This window comes from Sebastes umbrosus, chromosome 21, assembly GCF_015220745.1.
Source record: "Sebastes umbrosus isolate fSebUmb1 chromosome 21, fSebUmb1.pri, whole genome shotgun sequence".
NCBI lineage: Eukaryota > Metazoa > Chordata > Actinopteri > Perciformes > Sebastidae > Sebastes > Sebastes umbrosus.
Window position 1 is genome coordinate 10,658,271 of NC_051289.1, and position 20,665 is coordinate 10,678,935.

The 20,665-nt window shown below is 39.2% G+C and overlaps 1 protein-coding gene across 1 annotated transcript; it reads right to left on the reverse strand.

The window, feature by feature from the left end:
• Nucleotides 1–1,199: 1,199 nt before the first annotated feature.
• On the reverse strand, nt 1,200–17,118 carry dlec1 (DLEC1 cilia and flagella associated protein). Its single transcript, XM_037756950.1, has 38 exons — nt 16,808–17,118; nt 16,232–16,372; nt 15,769–15,925; nt 15,547–15,660; nt 15,275–15,459; nt 14,871–15,094; nt 13,567–13,645; nt 13,377–13,464; nt 12,913–13,086; nt 12,682–12,818; nt 12,467–12,559; nt 11,549–11,639; nt 11,246–11,408; nt 10,710–10,902; nt 10,473–10,549; nt 10,147–10,309; nt 9,938–10,034; nt 9,717–9,847; nt 9,008–9,169; nt 8,800–8,930; nt 8,552–8,702; nt 8,214–8,330; nt 7,386–7,507; nt 7,098–7,283; nt 6,938–7,005; nt 6,707–6,858; nt 6,456–6,571; nt 6,298–6,368; nt 5,203–5,423; nt 4,893–5,051; nt 4,072–4,194; nt 3,864–3,958; nt 3,629–3,716; nt 3,325–3,522; nt 3,084–3,245; nt 2,831–2,981; nt 1,653–1,761; nt 1,200–1,573 (listed from the first exon to the last, which is right to left on the reverse strand). Exons 1-38 carry the CDS (start codon nt 16,892–16,894, stop codon nt 1,459–1,461), a joined length of 5,091 nt encoding a protein of 1,696 aa, XP_037612878.1. The 5' UTR covers nt 16,895–17,118; the 3' UTR covers nt 1,200–1,458.
• Nucleotides 17,119–20,665: the final 3,547 nt, after the last annotated feature.

Sequence of the window (20,665 nt, forward strand, 5' to 3'; positions counted from 1 at the left end):
CAGGATGCCTTCGACTTGACATACTATGACATACATTCTGTCATAGTGAACTCCAGCCAGGTTAGGGGTGCAGACTGGAGGTCCTGAGCCTTCACCATCAGAGCAGCACTTGAACGAGATGTGTCTGTGTGTGGAAGCCCACGTTCACATACTCGTGTTTATCCCTTTTTTCATCTTTGCTGAAAGGGTTTTCTGGAAAAATCCATTTCCCCTCAGGGCGAACTGTGGCTGATATCGACTTGCTGGGAATCAATGAGGCCTTTGGCAGTCAGGTGAGCTCCACAGGAAAAAACTAAAAATACTTGACATTTTTTTATATACAAATCAAACTTTACAGTAAAATGATGGATTTCCTGTGAGCAAAGCTGAAGTGGAGAATCCCAAGAGAGGAGGTGTAGCTGTGGGTCATCCTCCTCTCGACTGTGTGTCAGGTGATAACTGACCCCGATGAGCATGAACACGCAGGCAGACAGTGTTTGTTAACAGCTACTGGCAGCTGTTCATTTGTTAGAGAAATACCCATCTGATAAAACCCTACTAGAAAAATGCAGCATCAATGATCAAAGAGGCTTTCCTAGCATCTCTCTCCTGTGGTTTCCTGTTCTGAGAACTGTCTCCAGGGTTTATCACATGCTGCTGCTTCTTCGACTTCCTGGATTATAGGGAAGACTAGAAATCAAGACTTGTTACTGTGATTACAAAGAGTGATTTGAAACATCACTAAATGATACAATTTGATGCTGTTTTAATCATTGCTGTGCTACTGTAAAGCACTTTGGTCGGTTGTTTTTAATCATGCTATATAAATAAAATTGATTTGATTTAATAACCTTTATACTTGCACGCCACTCAGCTAATTCTATTATACCTTACCCTACAACAGCAGGTGATTATGTGCATTGAACTACATGTGTTATATGAACTCACATTATTATTTAACTGCATAAATCCTTCATTAATATGGAAACATACAGTGATTATAATTTAGTGAGGATCTACTATAAATTAAAGTTACTACCAGGAAGGTTTCACTGGTTATAAAACAGTCTCAATTTAATATTGATGCCTTTATATAAGTGGTTCTCAAAGTGGGGTCTAGGGACCCAAAGGGGTCATTGAGAGCGGGAATAATGGGGGAATAATTTATTTTCACTTTAATTCCATCCATAAGTAACACAATGACAGAACTATTTTGGTCATAAGTTTCATACACATTCCTTTAATAAAACATCCAAAAGCACCAAAATCAACACCAAATTAAAGTTCTTCATAGTACCTTTAAGTCTCAACATATACTTATTATTATTAATTGTCTAGATAGAGATCCAGTCACATGTTCATAATTAACTGAGAGACCTGACAAGTTGTTCTTTAAATTTATTTACATTCTTACAAAAGGACGTATAAACATGTTGAATAGCAGGTTAATTAGCAGTGGGGTGATTGTGTGACTGTGATCTAGTTGGACCTGTACACTTCATCAAAGGATCCAGTTCCCTGGAGCTGCACAGTGAGGGGGGTCTTCACCAGAGGAGACCGGATCACCACAACGGCCCTGAACTCTCTGGACTCACTGTAACACATAAAATGTTACCTTTATAGTATAAGCGTATCATAATCCCTGTGTAGGCATTGTAATGGTGGTCTGTTACCTGGGAGTGAAGCTGATCTGGATGCAGCTGCTGACGTAAACCTCCTTTGACCTGAGAAGTCCGAAGTCTGGTGTCACTCTGAACACATGGTAGTCTCCTTCATCTGACTCTAAACACACACACACACACACACACACACAGAAACACACAGTGAAACACACAAGTCAATTATAGGTTGACAAGCGAACAATGGAATATGAATCATAATTGACACTGCTGGCATAATTTTATGCCGTGACATCATCAACATATTTTTTATGGCAATATAATTATTACTGCAAACAAAAGGCAGCCATTTGTCTGTTTGTTTGTTTGTTTAAGTGTTGTCATGGATGATTGCTCTTGTTTTTTATGATTGTACGCACTGATTTTAAGATTTTAAACTCTAACATACAATTTTATTGATTACTTAAACTATCAATGCCCATCAAAGGACTGGTGTTGGAAATTAGCAAGAGCTGCAACGATAAATCGATTAGTCGTCAACTATTAAAGTAATCGCCAACTATTTTGATAATCGATTAATCGGTTTGTGTAGTTTTTAAAGAAAAAAAAAAGAGTCCAAATTCTCTGATTCCAGCTTCTTAAATGTAAATATTTCCTGTTTTTTTCTCCTCTATGACAGTAAACTGAATATCTTTGAGTTGTGGACAAAATGAGACATTTGAGGACGTCATCTTGGGCTTTGGGAAACACTGATCGACAGTTTTCACCATTTTCTGAATTATTATAGACGAAACAACTAATCGATTAATCAAGAAAATAATTGCAGCCCTAAAATTAGCTTTGGCTATAAACACATATGTAGAGTACATCGGACCCTGCTTCTGCAATTGTCAATTTTTCTCTGTACTTGTCCCTTACAAATAAAAAAATAAATTTAAAAAGTTGATATTAAATTCTCTCATTATATTTAACTGACTATGGAAAAGCTCCAAACTGGTTATAATAGGGAAGAAGAGTCAGACACCTTCCTACTGCTACAGAAAATAATGATAGGCCAAATATTATTATAATATTATAATATTTTATATAATATTTCTTTAGCGCTGTGGATATAGGTTCGGCTACGCAAGACTAGGCCTAAATTAAAAATCCAAACAAACCTCAGAGCCAATGTAAGAGCACTGAAGTGAATGCCCCAAAAAATGGAGAAGACAGTTGAGTAGTTTCTGTACCTATACATGATTTCCAGTAGGTGTGGGCTCCTTGGCTGTAGAGGCTGACTTCTACTATCTGCGTCTGCCCCACGTAACAGAACCCAAAGTTGATGCTGTCGCTGGACAGACGCATTGTAGCAAGATCCAAATGGGCACAGAGAGGCACCGTCTGCACAGAGCAGAGAGGAAATGAGGTCAAATGATTATACAGTATTATATCATTTTCTTTTTTCTCCCTCATTACACATTTCTACATTCTGATGTGTCTGACCTGCAGGCTGTTGTTGCTGTAGTGAATCAGGAGGTTTTGCTGGAACCTCAGCTTCCTTCCTCCTCTCGCACGATGGATCAACGTTACCCCGGGAGGGACATCCTCATCTGCCTGGTCTTCGTGGTCCAGCAGGGACAGGGAGCAGTGGAAGGCCACCTTCACCTGGTATTCACAGAGGAGAGGACAACTTACTGTCAAGAATAACAAGTTAACAGAACCATCCTTTAGATGAGAATCTTACCTGCATGCTTTGTTGTGGCTGCAGCACCAGAGACTGGCCGTCACCAGTAGGCGGGTTGCTGGAGGTGCTGGTCCGGGCCCGAGGCTGCGGCTTGAGCACTATAAATGGAGGCTGAGTCCCCAGTCTGAAGTGAAGGGGCATTCCTGAGGTGTTTTTTAGCCGAAGGGCCCGAGTGATGTCAAATTCACGAACTAGCATCTACGGAGCAAAAACAACCAGAAAAGCAACCGCTGAGCATGACTGGGCAGAAATATTGTACACCCTCGGGGATCAATACCTCATGTTGTAGATTTCTCAGACCGACCTCCTCGGATTCTGCTGCTCTCAGTAAATCACCGGCTGAGGCGTGAAACTCCAGCACCCCCTCGTCCTCCTCCGTCTGCACCAACAGCCTGCAGCAACACGGAGCCAAGAGGGAGATATGCAACTTAATCACACCACCTCTTGTCTAACCTCAGCTAGTTTTAATTTAGGAAACATAAATAGAGTTGGAGGCATTGAGGGTTTTGGGGGACTTTAATATGACTGTAATTGCTTACACTGCAGGCTTAACGACTGCTAGTAGATCTATTTTGACAGGCTCCAAATCCAAACCCTGAGCTCTCCCAACCTTCCCCGGGACACAGGCAGCCATCTGTAAACAAACACCACACAATAATAACGAGGGGATTTAGGGGGTGCGTCAGAGTCATCTACTCTTTGACTTTTCCAGGATTTCAAATTGAAAGACACCGTTTAGTGTGTTACCTTGGAGTCTAGACTCATGAAGCCCAGAGCCAGGCCCACACATCTGGACTCACAACCCGACCCGGACAGAGTCAAAGGAGTGAAAGACACGTGGATGGTGCTGCTGCTCTTCGCTGGAATCACCTTCAGATAAACAGCAGAAAAAGAGGTAACGCTTCATATTAAGGTTCCCTAATAAGCATTATTTAATAGGTAATAAGGCCCTTATAAGATGCTTAATAACATGAATATGTGTTAATAAAACTATATAAGTGTTAATAACAGCATTATAACCACATTTATTGTTAGATTATAAGACATTTATAAGCACTTACTAAGAAACTTGTTAAGAGTTTATAGACTGCTTAAGAACATTATGCTTATGCATAATGCAAATGCAAAATAAAGTATGTATTAATCTTAATAAAGCAACAAAAAAGGTTAGTACAGGTTTAAAAAATGATATACTAAGTTAGTTAAACTCAATAAATGTGTTTGTAATGCTATTATAAACAATTATAAGAAACTCATGACTGTTATTAACGTTCTTAAGCAGTCTATAAACTCTTAACAAGTTTCTTAGTTAATGCTTATAAATGTCTTATAATCTAACATTAAATGTGTTTATAATGCTATTATTAACACGTATATAGTCTTATTAACACATATTAATGATAATAAGCATCTTATAAGGACTTATAAGGGCCTTATTACCTATTAAATAACGCTTATTACGGAACCTTAATATAAAGCGTTACCAAAAAGGTAAATATATCATCGTTCATATTGCTGAAAGCAAAGTGGTAAAATGGATGTATGCAGGTAAAATCTCATCAACGTACTATTTGCTGGGGTGTGATGCAGTATGGGTAATCTGAGAGGTTGCCCACATGAGGTATGATGTGGACAGACAAGAGCTTTTTCTTTGCAGGAGAGGGATAAAGACAGGTTTTCTCTTCCTCACAGTCATCTTCAGATACATATTCCTCCTCTGCTCCGCTCTGAAATCAATAGGATTAAAGCTGGTTTGAGCCAATAAAATGTGGGTGCACTCGCTGGCATCGTAGCCATGAGAATTTCCCAGAGGCCATGTCATAAAAGTCATTAAAGTTTATGTTTGTGTATCTGTGTCGTGATGTGAAATGTACTCACAGTGATGCTTCGGAGGGAGGAGCTCGTTCCCTCAGAGCCTGGGGTCTTGTTTCTCTCCCAGGCTGTTTGAATGTTCCCACCAGAAATCCTCAACGCTCCACTCAACACCTCGTTGCCATCGGCGTCTTTAACTGGGAAGGCATCTCCGTATGTCACCACAAGATCCACCAGTTTACGGTCATTCTGATCCACGTTATATGTTTTCCAGTCCATGCGAATATCTGGCGGCAAATAAAGATTTAGATTACTTTATTAACCCCCAGAGGGGACCGATTCAGAGAGGTCACAGCAGACTACATAAAGACTCAATCTAACATATTCCAAGAGGATGTTAGTGTAGCTCAGGAATCCTTCTAGCCACTAAATTAAAATACAATGTAAATATGATTAATCAATTAAGGCTGCAAGCAGCGATGAACAGGCCCTCGCCTTTAAACAAATCATGTAAACCCTATAGGAGAACTTAGAAACGTTTTTTAAATTTTTTTTTTAAAATGTTTTTATATGTTCCTTAAGATGAGGGTAATCAGATTCATCAAATTGCACGAACATCAAAGGAACTTTCTCCCAACCGTGGCATGCATTTGGGGGCGCTATGGATCCCGCTGGCCACGCCTGAGCCCAATCACTACAGAAAGTTGTATTTCTCGCCAGTTCTGAAGCGTTTGCCAATTTTTGTGAGCTTTCTAGCATCCTAAGCCCCTAAAAAATGTGATTGCGTAGCAGGAAAATAATCTCTACAAAAACAAAAGGTTCCTGACATTTTCAGTGCTCTGGCCCTAACAAATAAATAAAGCCAGATCATAAGCGATGCACCCTGAACAGGACCAATAAAAAAGGCAATACATATGAAAGGAAACCTTCAAAATTACGTCAAAAACACGACATGTATCTCAGAAAACAAGCAAATGAGTTCTGTAGAGCATCTGGGTAGCTGTAACCAGCCACTCTACGCACATTTTTAGGTTTCTAAAACACCAAACAAGGGTGAAACGGAAGTAGGGTTATGTTGAATCAAAAGTTAAAACAACTATTGAAGCAGCCTTTTTAATAGAATTACTTGATGAAAATGCATGCAGGATGTAATTTACTTACCAAACATGGTGGGGTTGTTGATGCGAAGAGAACGAGACACCGTGTCACCTCCGGATACATGAGTGCCAAACCTAATGATGCAAACAGGAATGTCAAACCGAAGGATATAAAACCATCATTAGTGTATTTTAATTGGAGAAATGGACAGTGGAACAGACTGTGTGGTCGGGCCCCGGTTCTGGTCATCTGGACGTGGGCCTGTCAGTTGGAAGTAGAGCGGGCATCCTGTCACTGTCATCTGAACCGGAATGAGCGTGGGCTCGAGGTCCCCGACCTGCAGGAGGAAAATCAGACATTATTCATCAGTCTACAAGAAAATGAAGAGGATATGTGGGTAAAAAATTGATGCTCTGTATCTTAAACTTAATTTCTAATCGTGAAATATCTGTTACATTGTATGGGATCATACTTTGCATATGAGGTGATCTCTGTATTCCCCCCACATGTCAGTGTAGGCAGTGACGTCCACAGTCTGGGTCTCAAAAGGTCCCAGCGTCCCAGCGTCGGGCAGGACAAAGAACGCTGCACCTTTTCCATGACCCATTAGGCTGCTCACAAACTCTGCCAATAGATACAGGAAGTGAGAGTGTGCACTCAAATTGGCTTCACTTTAAAAGTGTGTACACTAAAGAAAAGTTACCCTTGTGTGCTTTTTCTTCTACATTCTTGGCTTGGGCAGAGTGAAGCGGCTTCTTGACGTACGTGAATCTGCGATTAAAATGCAGCCTGTGTCACATCTGCAGCACAGCAAAGTCACTCTTTGATCCATTATTCAGATCAGTGAGTCAGCTCCCACTTACCGTTTCTCTGACTGCTTATGTGGCTCTGAGGCATGGCAGGTGAAATACTCTGCCTCTATGGTGAAAGGGGCAGGGATGGGAGTCTGATTGGTTACCAATAACTGCTTAGTGATGGCTCTCTTCAAAATGACGTCATCTCCAAAGTTGAGTAACAGTGTTGAGGGGCTCTCGTCATCTGGGGGAGAGCTGAAAGCAAAGAATAGCGACCATGATTTACCAAACACTTATGCTGTGGAGTTAGTGCAGCTACTTGACGGTAGATAGTAGATTTTAAGCCGAGGTTACTACCAGACACTGGGCAGCGAGTAGGACACACTGAGTTTCTTGGTTTTGGAAGTCACGATGCTAAGAACAAGAGGAGAGTTCATCCCCTGGACCTCACAGAGAGCAGCCACCTCAGGCAGCTCCAGCTGGACAGACAGACAAATAATAAAAGACAATTCTCATAAATTAATAAATACGAAATAGAATATAATTTGGTGCATCTTTTAGCTGCAAGTAGCACAATTTGCCTCCTTCATGCTCACATACTCAGGTGATAAGGGCCAATCTTTTTATTTTTTTAATCATGCTTTTTATTGTTTCCTTAATAAAAATGACAACAACCTAAACCATAACAACTAAAATAATATATGCATATAATAACATACAGTAACTGTAAATTGAAAAACAAAGTATTCAAAAACAAGGGAGAAAAAAATTGTGATAATAATAATAACAATAATGATAATAATAATAATAAAATAAAATAAATAGAAAGAAATTACAAAATAAAAAATGAATCAAAATAAAAAAATGTGTAACTTAAAATTTAAAAAGTAATAAAAAACAAATAAATACATAATAATAATAATAATAATAATAATAATAATAATAATAATAAAAAGAACAACTAATAAATACATAAGATAGAAAAATAAAATAAATAATTATAAAATCAAAATAATAATAGTATATTAAAATAAAAATATATCAAAAATTATAAATACTAATACTACTAATAATAAATAAATTTAAAATTTTTAAAAAATGTATTAATAAAATAAATTAACACACCAAGATTGTAAAGGGGCCAATCTTGTGACCTTATGGGGTGTTAATAACGTTGGTACTTACATTTGTGTAAGAGACAAAGTTAACTGTGATCTCCAAACTGGCATTAGGTCCCAGAGTACCAGATGAGGGGTCAAAACTGGCTGTACACAGTTCAGCCTGTTTACTCTGGAGCTGAGCCTGGTGGGGGAAATGTAAAACTCACATCACCAAGTATTAATGGTCTTAAAAGACATTCTAATGTTATCAATGAGGAAAAAAACTAAACCGTTTTCTAATTGATACCCAAACAACCTTATATATTCAACAGATTTCGGACTGCTAACATGCATACAGACTGGAGCTTTCTTATGATTTTAATGCATCAAAAGTGGTGATAAAATGCAGTGATGCCAGCGTACCATCCAGCTGAAGTGTGACGGCAGCAGGGTCTGGTTGAAGAGCGTCACGGTTGCCTTGGCAGGAACTCCAACATAGAGTTCAGAGAGCAGCAGCTCACAGCTGAGCAGACACACCTGAGGAGACTGCACATCTGCTCGCACCGACAGGTGACTGCAGCGAACACACAGGTTGTGTTACTTGTTATCAGCAGGAGTAACACTGAGCAGCATCATTATAGTAGGCTGATCTCTCTGCTGAGCATCCTTACCATCCTGTTCCATTCTCCACCTTCAGCTCCAGCTCTGTTTCATATCGCTGGCTGAAACGGGGACTAAACAGCACATCCACACTGCAAGAGGCCAACGGGGGCAGCACACCTCTGTGTGGCTCCACTGAGATCTAAGCAACAGAGATTCATATAGATTTCATGTTATTTTATCACAGATGTTTTGCTTTACTGGTCCACTGTACAGTACCTGTGTGTCTTGGTGGTCCTGCTGAGTATTACGCCTCTCCATCAGCATCCAGGGGGCCTCCAGCTGGTTGATGTTAGTGAGGAGCAGCGTGGTCTGGGTCTGCTCCCCAAGCCTCACGAGCCCAAACTCCACACTGGGCACACTGAGGGTCACTATGGGACCCTGTCCACAATCAAACCATGGGCATAAAGAGGTCACAGCTCACAGATACTCAAGGAATGTCACAGCAAATGTTCACAAGATAGTAAAGCATTTTGTGAAGATTTCTAGCCATGGCGTGTTAGTAATTTTGTGATGGTGTTAGTATATCTTTATAAATTGTATCATAAATGGTGTATTTTAGTGTATTTTCATCAAATTTACAGTCCCAGTTGTAGTAAAGAGTAGTAGAATGTATCCAGTTGCATCATTATCCATGGGATCTTTGTTATAATGTGATATTTTTTTAATTAAATTAAGATTTTATATTAGGCAAGAATAAAAAAAATCTTATGTTACCTTTATTGCATCTCCATTGTATAACCCATGGTAATATAGTTTAGTTTACTTAAAATGAATTCATATTCCTTAGCTTCTTACGTTTCAAAGGAGACCAGATATATGCATCTAAGCCTTATGGTTGAGGAGCTAGTCCTGATTCATTTTGGGTAGTTATTTGAGGCGTTTTTTTCTGAGGTATAGAGCTTAATAGGTTAAGGTTCGTTCTTACCTTAAAAGAGACCTCCACGGCCAAAGTGATGGGCTCGTGGCGGTGCTCTATGTGGCAAACTAGACTCGTCACAACCCTCTCTGTTTTCCCTCCGATCAAAATCAGGTCGAAATCAAGACACTCGTTCTCCTCTAGAGGACAGATGAATCAGTAATGAACCAATAAACGTACAAATTCAAGTGAACCTAGTATTATTCTGCATTGTACTGCGTGTGACACACCTATTCCACCAGCAGAGGGCTCTACTTCTATGATGTGGATGCTGCTGCTCATTCTCTCCCATTGAAAAAAGATGCAGGTTTTGCTGTGGTTCCACATCTATTACACACAAGAAGACACAGAAACACCATGAATAACTGTAACTGTGACACACAATCTAAATGGAAATCTAAAATGTGTCAATTATAGGAAAAAAAGTGACTTAAATAACCTTGAATTGCCTGCGAGTGGTTGTGCAAATGAAAATCTCTCCGGGAATTACAACAGCGTAGGGCTCCAGTAGGACCTGGTACGGCTCCGTTGACCCCTTGACCTCTATCTCCATGACGATGACATCGCCTAACTTGGACCCGGTGCGCACAGGCTGAAGGACGCTAGATTTACACACACACACAATCCAACACTTTGTTAGAGGAAAAGTATGTAAAGGAGCTCCTGTTTAGTAAATTTACTGTGTGATGTCATAGTTCTTTGTATGTGATGTTATTTACAGTACACACTTCTATAACTGTATATACAAAGTCACAGGAACTTTACCCGTCGTCACTGGGCTCTGGTGGCAGCTGGGGGACGTCCCTCAGGACTAAATGACAGACACTGTGGTAGTCCTTCAACTTAAGAAAACACAAACACTTTGAATAGGACATGAAACAAATATCAGCTTGTAGCTACTAAACAGGAGACTCATAATGTATAGAAATACAGCCTTATTAAAGCATAACTACTGATATAATAGATTCTAGTTTCCTGTCATTTATCCTGAGTCTTCTGTACCTCTTTAGGACAGAAGGTGAACAGAAACTCCTGTTCCTGGCAGGGGGGTAGAACCCCTGTTAGGGGGCTGACGTGGAAAACATCGTCTGTGGCCGGGTGGAACTGGATGTGGGAGGGCTCTGGGGTTTCCCCTGGAAGCAGAGGGAGCAGGTTGGGCTTCATGATCTGCCAGTGGAACGGCAGCTCCAAGTGGCTTCAGCCCCAGAGGGAATGAAAGAGAGAGATATGTTAAGTGATATTTAATGATTCCTCAGGGGGAACTCTTTTTTTCTATTTGTGCGCAGGGTCAACAGCCCTGGGTCTTGTCGTTAATCAGTATTTAGTTTCTTACTCAAGGACACTTTAACTATGTAAATCCCGCACCGGGGGCTTAAATCCCAGTGCTCCAGTTAAAGAGTGGTATCCTTACTCATTATGTTATCCTGTGGCCAAAAAGAACACGGATGATGTTTGTACTTGTGGAGAAGCACGGGATTAAAACATGATCTTATTTCATGCTCCGTAGTGATGATATAATATGAGGGTGTGAGACTTACACATTGTTTCTAATGATGACTTTTTTTTGTTGCACAGCGTGAGGGTTCCAAGGGCCGAAACGGACAAAGTGCTCTGCAGTGAGGTCGTGATCTTCTCCCACCACAGCAGGCTCCTTCTTCCCAGATACAGACACGAGCTCAAGGGCAATCAGCTGGCCCTCACCTGGGAAACACACACACACACACACACACACACACACACACACACACACACACACACACATTATAGAGACCTTTTACCTCACACTGGACGAGCTTCAAATCATAATTGTTCTGAGTTTTCTGATCACTGAGAAGATTCACCTTCAATGGAAACGTCTTTCACCTGGCAGTTGTCACACACAACAGTGAACACCTGACAGCTCTTCTCAGCAGTGTTGGGAAAGAACACCACCTGCAAAAACACACAAACACGTACAGAATTTATAGGACTGAATTTCTACACACACACACACAGTCTAGTCAGCTGCATAGAAGTGAAACCTGCATCTAAAAAAATGTGGCCCCACTGTATTCTAAGTATATACTGCAAATCTTAGTGAGTAGTGCTAATATCCATTGTGGTTTTAATTATAGACTGTATAAAATATGGATGAAGTCTCCGTGATGTCAACATAGGTTTCTGAAGAGCCATCGTGAAGTTCAAAGTGGGTGTCTCCAGCTGTCACTATCTTGGCAGTGACAGGTGGATCTTCGGTGGAGCTGAGGCACGCCTGGGTGACGTAGCAGAGCAGCTGGTAACCTGGTATGGCACCCACCTGTCACTCAAAGCGACCACGCCCTCAATTATGCCTAACTTTAAGCCTTAACATAATTTAAACGGCTGAGTTATATAAAAATTCACCCCACGTAGTTGTCACAAACGGGAAAATTAGCTGATGGGACCAAAAACGTTGATTTTGAGAGGCTGTAAACATGTTTATTTCTGCTGTAAAGTCTGGCATTTGAACATGTGGGTCTATGAAGATTGACTCGCTTTTAATGGCCTCAAGTGACCACTCGAACAACTGCAGTTTTTGCCACTTCCGAGTTGGCTTCATTTCTCAGCACCGGAAGTTGCCGCTTGGTTATAATCCAGTCAAATAACATGCCTATGAGGTATTGCATCTACATTTTCATGTTCTATATATTCCTTTTTTTAACTGTAAAGTGTATTGGGACCATGATGCATGGTGATGCTGATGGATTTTTTTTTTTTATTTACCTTCATAACAGACTCACCTCCACCGTAATGCCCTCTCCCGGCTGCAGGACAAAAAGAGACGGGCTGACTGCAAAGGGTGGCTGCTCAGAGAAGTAAGTTCTGACCACAGACTATACAAAGACAGAAAAACAGTGCACATTTTTCACAATAAAAAACCTAAATGTTTGATCTACTAGTTAACAAACACCACAGTGAAACAGTATCTTAGGTAATGTGTGTGATAGATTTTCACCCTGAGGTTCGAGGCCGGCCACTGGTTCTTGGGGATGATGCAGAAGGTCCCGGCGCTGAGGCCGACATTTTGGCACGGGAACTCAACAAACTTTACTCCTCCGATCAGACAACAACCACAGTTCAGAACTCTCGGTACTGCACGATAATTAGGGGGAAACACATCAACAATGCATGACTGAATAAAGTACACTCATGAGCACAACAACAGCGTGATTATAATGAGACTCACGTGTGAGTATCGGAGGGGGTCTACTGGCCACGATGGGCACCACGAGCAGGTGTTCAGCCTGGGACTCCACCACTATGAAGTCCTCGTAGTCCCCCAGGGAGTCTGGAGCGAAACGCACTGAGTACTTACAGCTCATCCCCGGGGCGACAACACCGCTCTCGCCAGGGAATCTCCCTGCAAAACATATCTAAATATCAATCCCCTCTTACATTGTACCAGTGTAATTCTACATTGATACAGTAGGTGGTGCTGGTGTTCACTTACAGGATCACAACAACAACACAGGAATGCCCAAAACCACCAACTGCATTCCAGAGATGTATGACTTTATTTGTCAAAACTCTCTGGCATTCCTTTTTGATACAGTCACTGACATTCGACACACTTGATGATGTCCTCACTACCAACATGAACAGGCATAAGGAAACTGTTTAATCCAATCAGAACAAAAAGGAAGAGCTCACCCAGGCCAATAGAGAAGTAAGGAGTGGTAGGAGGGATGACACGGACCGTACGGCTCGCAGAGGTCACGTTTTTCAGCTCCAGTGTAGTCTAGAACAGGACAGGGCACGTTACTGTACATCACCTCGTTGACACACAGCTAGTAGTCCTGTGTGAAGTTATAATTGTTCAGTTTACGTCACTGAAACATACCTCATAAACATGTCCCACACCGTAGTCAGTGAAAAACACCAATGAAGGTTTTGCGAGGAAGATTGGGACGTCAGTGGAGCTTTCAGGGAGAAAGAAACACAACACCTAAGTATTTTGTTTATTCTATCAACAGGAAGTGGTGAGTTGGGTAACAAGCTACGATGCCAGCATTAACTTCTAGGTTAAAACCACAGAGCAAGCATTTGTAATTTTACTTTCTTCATCTGCCAAAGCAGAAACTGTCTTTTGCTTTTGGGTCGGATCAAAGCTGGAGCTAACTGTCCTGCTGAACCAATAATCCTCATCCATCATCCGCAGTGTGTGCATATTAAGCATAAATGTATCATGCACATACACACACACACATGGACCTGATATCCTGTTAGAAAGCCCACATCTGTGTGCAATAAGTTTGTCCCCACCCCAGAATCCTGGTATATACCTCACCATATGGTAAGATAGATAGCTAGATAGATAGATAGATAGATAGATAGATAGATAGATAGATAGATAGATAGTAACTTTATTGATCCCGAGGGAAATTCAAGATTTCTATTGCTAGGCGTCCTCATTCCATTCTGTTAGTATCCTGTTGCGGTGATGTCAGAGGCATGTTTCACCAGATACACCTTTTGCCAGCCAACAAAACAGTACTGCGGTTCATCTGGTGAAATATGCAGAGAACTTAGGAGCCAAGCATTTACGAGTGGCAGGTCCTGCCATTTGGCACAACGAGCAGTCCCTGCTGCGCCATCTAGGCCCTGCAGCGGCACGTCCTTGACAAAGGTGAATCCAACAGCAACCTTGTTGAGTGTATTGAGCAGTCATTTTACGTTGATAACTGCCTTCAAAGCACCCATCCAGAGGAAGAAGCTAAGGACCTTGTCGATGGACGCCAGCTGCTCCAAACCGGACGCTTTGAGATACAGAACAAAAGATCATGTTTTGTTTCAATCCACCAAGGAGAACCAAGCTCCTTTATATATCCCGTACCTTACAGTATATGTTCAGGGTTAATGCAATCTTTTGCAAATGTTGCAGAGTTGCCACACACATATCGTAGATCTTGCAACCATGACAGCAGTCTAAAAGTGTTCAATATCCTCCCACTGTTAGTTGTGGCCAACAGAGTCAGTCTGTCTCTTTTAATGCACACACTCTGCAGGATTTGTCTTGTTTCACCACGACTACAACAATTTTGACCCACTATGTTAATATCCTGCCTTTTTATATCTGCTGCCCTGTGACAAAATGATATTGTGAAATGATGACGAGGGCCCTTCCACTCAGCACATCCCAGGTACCTTTGCTCTTCCATCCCTTTCCTCACATGCTCCGTCTTCCCCGTTTTGGTCCTGGGCCGGACGAGGGACGTGCCGCCCTGCTGTGCGTTCAGAGGAAGGAAGCGAGGATTGCGTAGGTAGCTGTTTCGATCTTTCAGCTTCTGAAGCCTTTCCCATCCCTCTTCCCGATCCTTTGCACTTGGCTCATCCTTCCACTTTGGTCTGGGTTTGGTCTGGTTGGGCTTCTGAAACATATTTATAGTGCACTGATGTAATCAAGTCTCCCTCCGTCCCCAGAGGAACTTGGGCTTACCAGATCAGAATCATCAATTACATCAGTTTTCAAAACTCAGAGTATTGTTGTAAAATGTATCACTCTTGATAGCTATGTCTAATCGAAAGTGTGTAGGCTTGTGACTCCTCACCTCTCTGGGACTTTTCTTCCTCTTTGGGGTAACCGAGCTGGATTCGAAGGTCAGGCTGAGATCTGACTTATTCATTTCTGGGATGATCTTCTCTGGACTGGGCATTAGAGTATAACCATCATCCTGAGGCTTCCTTGACACGTGCATGGCGTAGGAAATGGTTGTTTTGCCAGGATTCCATTTTACTGACAGGAAAAGAATAAGTTAAATATTGAGCCAAAAATACATCGTCCATTAATAATTTAAGATGAATCCAAAAGGGGGTCATGTACTTGGAGCTGGTGCTCGCACACGGGGTTTTTGTGTAGGTAAGTAGTCCCGGGGGGAAATCAGGTTGTTCATTTCAAGAAGATCGCTGTCTACGCACCAGGAGTACGCTGATTTGACTGAAAATAGATCAAATAACATCCCTTTTATTTCAAAGTAAATATAGTTCATCTTCTTTACAGCAGTATAATGTATTATATCAATTCACGACAATGTTTCCATCTCACGTGTGAGGAAGCCCTGGTAATCGTAAAGAGCTCCCATCTCCTCTTTCATCCTCTCGTAGGCCTGGCTTTCTGTGGCTGCAGCCCGAGCTCTGGCCTCAATTATATGACTCTCCAGCATGTCAGCCTCTTTTATACGCCGGCTGTATTCAGAATGAGCCTACGTGATTGGAAAACAAGCACAATAATATATATATATATATATATATATATTTATATATTTATATATATATATATAAATATATATATACATATATATATATATAAATAAATATATATATACATATATATATATAAATAAATATATATATACATATATATATGTATATCTATATATATATAGATATATATATATAGATATACATATATATATATAAAATTGTAATATTTCTTCTATTGACTTTGAATTGTGAAGCATGCAGTAGAGTTTTGCAGTGTTTTCTGTGTAACAGTGTTGTTAGTTTACCTGTTGAAGCTCTTCAACATATCTTTCATGGTAGCCGCTTCGTCCATTCTTTGTCTTGATGAGGTTGGACACAGTGTCTTTCCCAATGCTGTCTTTTATGTAAAGGTCCTTGAAAGTGCTTGCTAACACATGAGAAATGTCCTAATGTAAGAGAAAGAGGTGGTTATAAAATGTGATGTTTAGATAGATAAATAGATAGACAGATAGATAGATAGATAGATAGATAGATAGATAGATAGATAGATAGATAGTAACTTTATTGATCCCAAGGGAAATTCAAGTTTCCAGCATCACAGTTCCATAGTGCAAAACATATTAGTAAAAAAGTTAATAGTGCAAAGTACAAAGTACAAAAAAATATACCAGATATAAAAATACAAGGACATGAAGAAAACTGTTAACAGCTGTGATACAGGACTATTAAAAAAGTGAATATAGTGCAGAAGAGACTGTTAAAGATGAGTATAGTGCAGAGTAACTCCAGTAGCTTAGTCTATGAAAGTGCTCTGTGTGCATTATTACCTGTCCTGCAGGTGAGTGTAATGTTAAGTATTCTCAGCAGCAGGTGTTTCCTACCTGTGACTTCCCTGATGCGGGTCTGTGACTGTTCACACACGGGTCTAACCGGGATGTTTCTCCCGTCTCTGCTTCTTCTTCCAGCATGCTGCAGAAGCACTGAGACACTCATGTAGCCTCTGTTATAAATAGCTATAAGTTAGTTAATTAGCGTCCATTTACGAGTAAAAGTTTATTAGACGAGTTACACGAATCGTTAACCTTCCAAAGATAACCTATAAACATATTTTATCTAGCTAAAACTGTGGCTAAAAGTTCATTTTGTTGAAGTCCTGCACTGCTCTCTAGGTTTATCCACCCTGTTTGTGTACATGTGGTTGCCATAGTGACAGCCACAGGTACTTCCGTTTGTTGCTCTCCAGACAGGAAGTCACAGGAAAAGATTTCACTTTAAAACAAACAAACAAACACATATTTATTAATATACAGCCTTTATTTTTTTACATTTTGACTAAAACAATGAGAACAAGTCAAAAAGTTTGGGAACCACTGGATTGATCTTTAACAATAACAATATGTTATGTGTGTAGGCTATGTATTCATTCATTAATCATTAACTTTATTTCAGACCCATAGGTCCATATCAGTTTAAATAAAATAAAATAGAATAGAATAGAATAGAATAGAATAGAATAAAATAAAATAAAATAAAATAAAATAAAATAAGATAAGATAAGATAAGATAAGATAAGATACAATAAAATACAATACAATAAAAATAAAATAACATAAAATAAAATAAAATAAAATAAAATAAAATAAAATAATAGAATAGAATAGAATAGAATAGAATAGAATAAAATAAAATAAAATAAAATAAAATAAAATAAGATAAGATAAGATAAGACAAGATAAGATACAATAAAATACAATACAATAAAAATAGAATAAAATAACATAAAATAAAATAAAATAAAATAAAATAAAATAAAATAATAGAATAGAATAGAATAGAATAGAATAAAATAACATAAAATAAAATAAAATAAAATAAAACAAAACAAAATACAATACAATACAATACAATACAAGGACAACACAGAGATATAATCATTATTGCAGTTCACAGTGATTAAAATATGTATAGGCATTTTCAAAAAAGGGAAAAAGTCCAGAGTGCTCGGATGTTCAAATCAGTGTGATGAAGGTGCTCTTTGGTGGGGTACACAAAGGTTCAAAAAAGGGGGGAGTCCAGGGCACTCTTCTGACAAAAAATATAAAAAGCCTTTATTGAATTGGCTTTTTCATGATGAAATGCTAAAAACAATGCTGGTACATGTAAGATTGGGTAACAGCTCACGCATAGAAGCACAAACAGCCTTCTTCAGGGTGTCCCACCCTTGTTTACCGGCATTGTTTTTAGTATTTCATCATATATAGGCATTTGTTCCAATGTTTCCAAAAACAAGAGGAGTACCTTGTGTCACTTTGTGTGGGCTCAGTTAAGGCCATTATGATTACATGTTTTGAATCAATTAATCAACACATAAGTTTGTACATAAAATTCCTCAACACAGCGTGGAAGGTAGGAACATTACTAGTCACAAATATATGACCTGCACTTGTACATCTTGGTACCATGAGCAAGATTCTGATAGAGGGGGCTGTAACATCATCTGTACACATGTGAAATGTATGTATGTGCATATCGTGTGTTTTTAGATAAATCTTCAATTAAAAAGTAAACGGCTGCTGGCGTTATTCTTATTATTTATTAAACGACTGGTGGTGTTATTATTATTATTTATTAAATGCCTGGTGTCGTTATTATTGTTATTAAAAATAATAATAATAATAATAATAATTATTATTATTATTATTATTATTATTATTATTAATTAAGTGCCTGGTGTCATTATAACACGCCTTGTGGCATTATATTTAATATGTTTTAAATGCCTGGTGGCATTATTAATATAATTTATTAAATGCCCGGTGGCATTAATTATTATTATTATTATTATTATTATTATTATTATTATTATTATTATTATTATTATTATTGTTATTATTATTATTATTATTATTATGCCTGCTGGCGTTATGTGAAATATGTTTTATTCATTTTTAAATGTAGTGGAGTAGAAGTTAAAAACTCAAGTAAAGTAGGCTATTTATTTACCCTATACTTTCCACCACTGAACCATATAAAACTACATTATATAAATAGATTAATACCATTGGCCTTATACCCTGCAAAAACTTCAGCTAAAGAACAAAAGTTTCCCTGCTGTCTTAAAATTCACTGAAACATTAATTAAATAAATCATTCAAAGATAATTGATGATTATTATGATTAATTTATATCCATTCAACTACTTAAACTCTAACATTTTTAGTTTTTCAAGTTGAAACTGACAAACATGCTACATTGAGTTAGTGGTTTAAGATGGTTTAACTTCATTAACTTAGGATGATTTCAATTAATAAAGATTTCAGCAGCATTCTCTGACTCTCACCTGACATGAGCCAGACTGCCTCATGAGACCAGATGCGACATGTTTATTTAACAATTACACCCGCATACTGCACTGTCATATGAGGTGTGGCATTGTCTCTGTTGTCCCCGTGTGAATTATTTTCCAAGACGCTACTTAGAAAGAATAGCTGGCTAAGTCCTTGTACAATGCAAAAGTACAAACAAGGATAGGTGGTGTCTGCAAATTGTTTCATGCAAAGTCTTTTCAGAGCTCAAGCAAAGCATTTGTCTGTGGCCTTATGCAAAAAGAGCAGTTCCTGTCTATATAGGAAGTAAATGCTTAGTGTTTCATTGAGATTCCAAAGACACCCAAAACAAAATCCCCGACTGTGCTGATCATGCGGTGCTCAAGTGGGATTCTCAAAGAGTCGATTGTTGAGCTCACTTTGTAGCGCCTCGTGGTTCGCCAGACAGAGCTGCTTCTCTTTTTTTCCTCAGGACTTGCCCCAGCACGAGAGTTCATAGGACCGAACGGGCTGGCAGACACTGATAATAGAGAGGCACACAAAGCGGTATCTGTCTAAGCCCTCATATATTAGGTTACATAATGAGCAGGAGCTTGTGTGTCCAATGCACAAACACTATTTAACTCCAAAGTATCCTGCCACATTAGTGACACCAACAACAACAAAAACAACTGATCTCTCTAACTATTTGCCAGAGGCCTCTTGTGTTCACAAGAGATAGGCTCGGCATGCATGATAACCAACACATGATCATACTTTGAATCGTTGCTTTAGCACATATTTCTGCTTGAATCAACACTAACACCCTTATACTCGTCAGTATAATCCAAGTATACTTAGACTTTTCTGTATAATCGTCAGTATGAGCCAAGTATACTTGAACTTTTCTGTATACTTGTCAGTATGCCAATTATATTTAGACTTTTCTGTATACTTGTCATTATAAGCCAAGTATACTTGAACTTTTCTGTATACTTGTCAGTATAAACCAAGTATACTTAGACTTTTCTGTATACTTGTCAGTATGAGCCAAGTATACTTGTGTATACTATTGTTAAGTATATCTCTGATAAGTACATAAAAAGTTAACTAAAAGTATACTCCCTTATTTTAAGTTTAAAAGAAGTATACTAGAGGTAGAGGGGAGAGGACTATAAATGGCAGGTCTGGGCAACACCCTATAAATCAGATCACACTAGGTGCTACATAAATAAATCACAGCAATGAGTTAAAGCATGCATAGTAAGCCTCCATCTATCACATTATCCTATCAGGGTTTACACTGGACCTTTGTGCAAGTGTTTATTTTTAGTCTGTGTTCGTAGAATTCCATCCAAAGGTGTAACTTCACTCAACGAGATGTAATAAGAGCAAACACAGTGGAGGACTTGTCAGACCGGTGTAGCAGTGGGT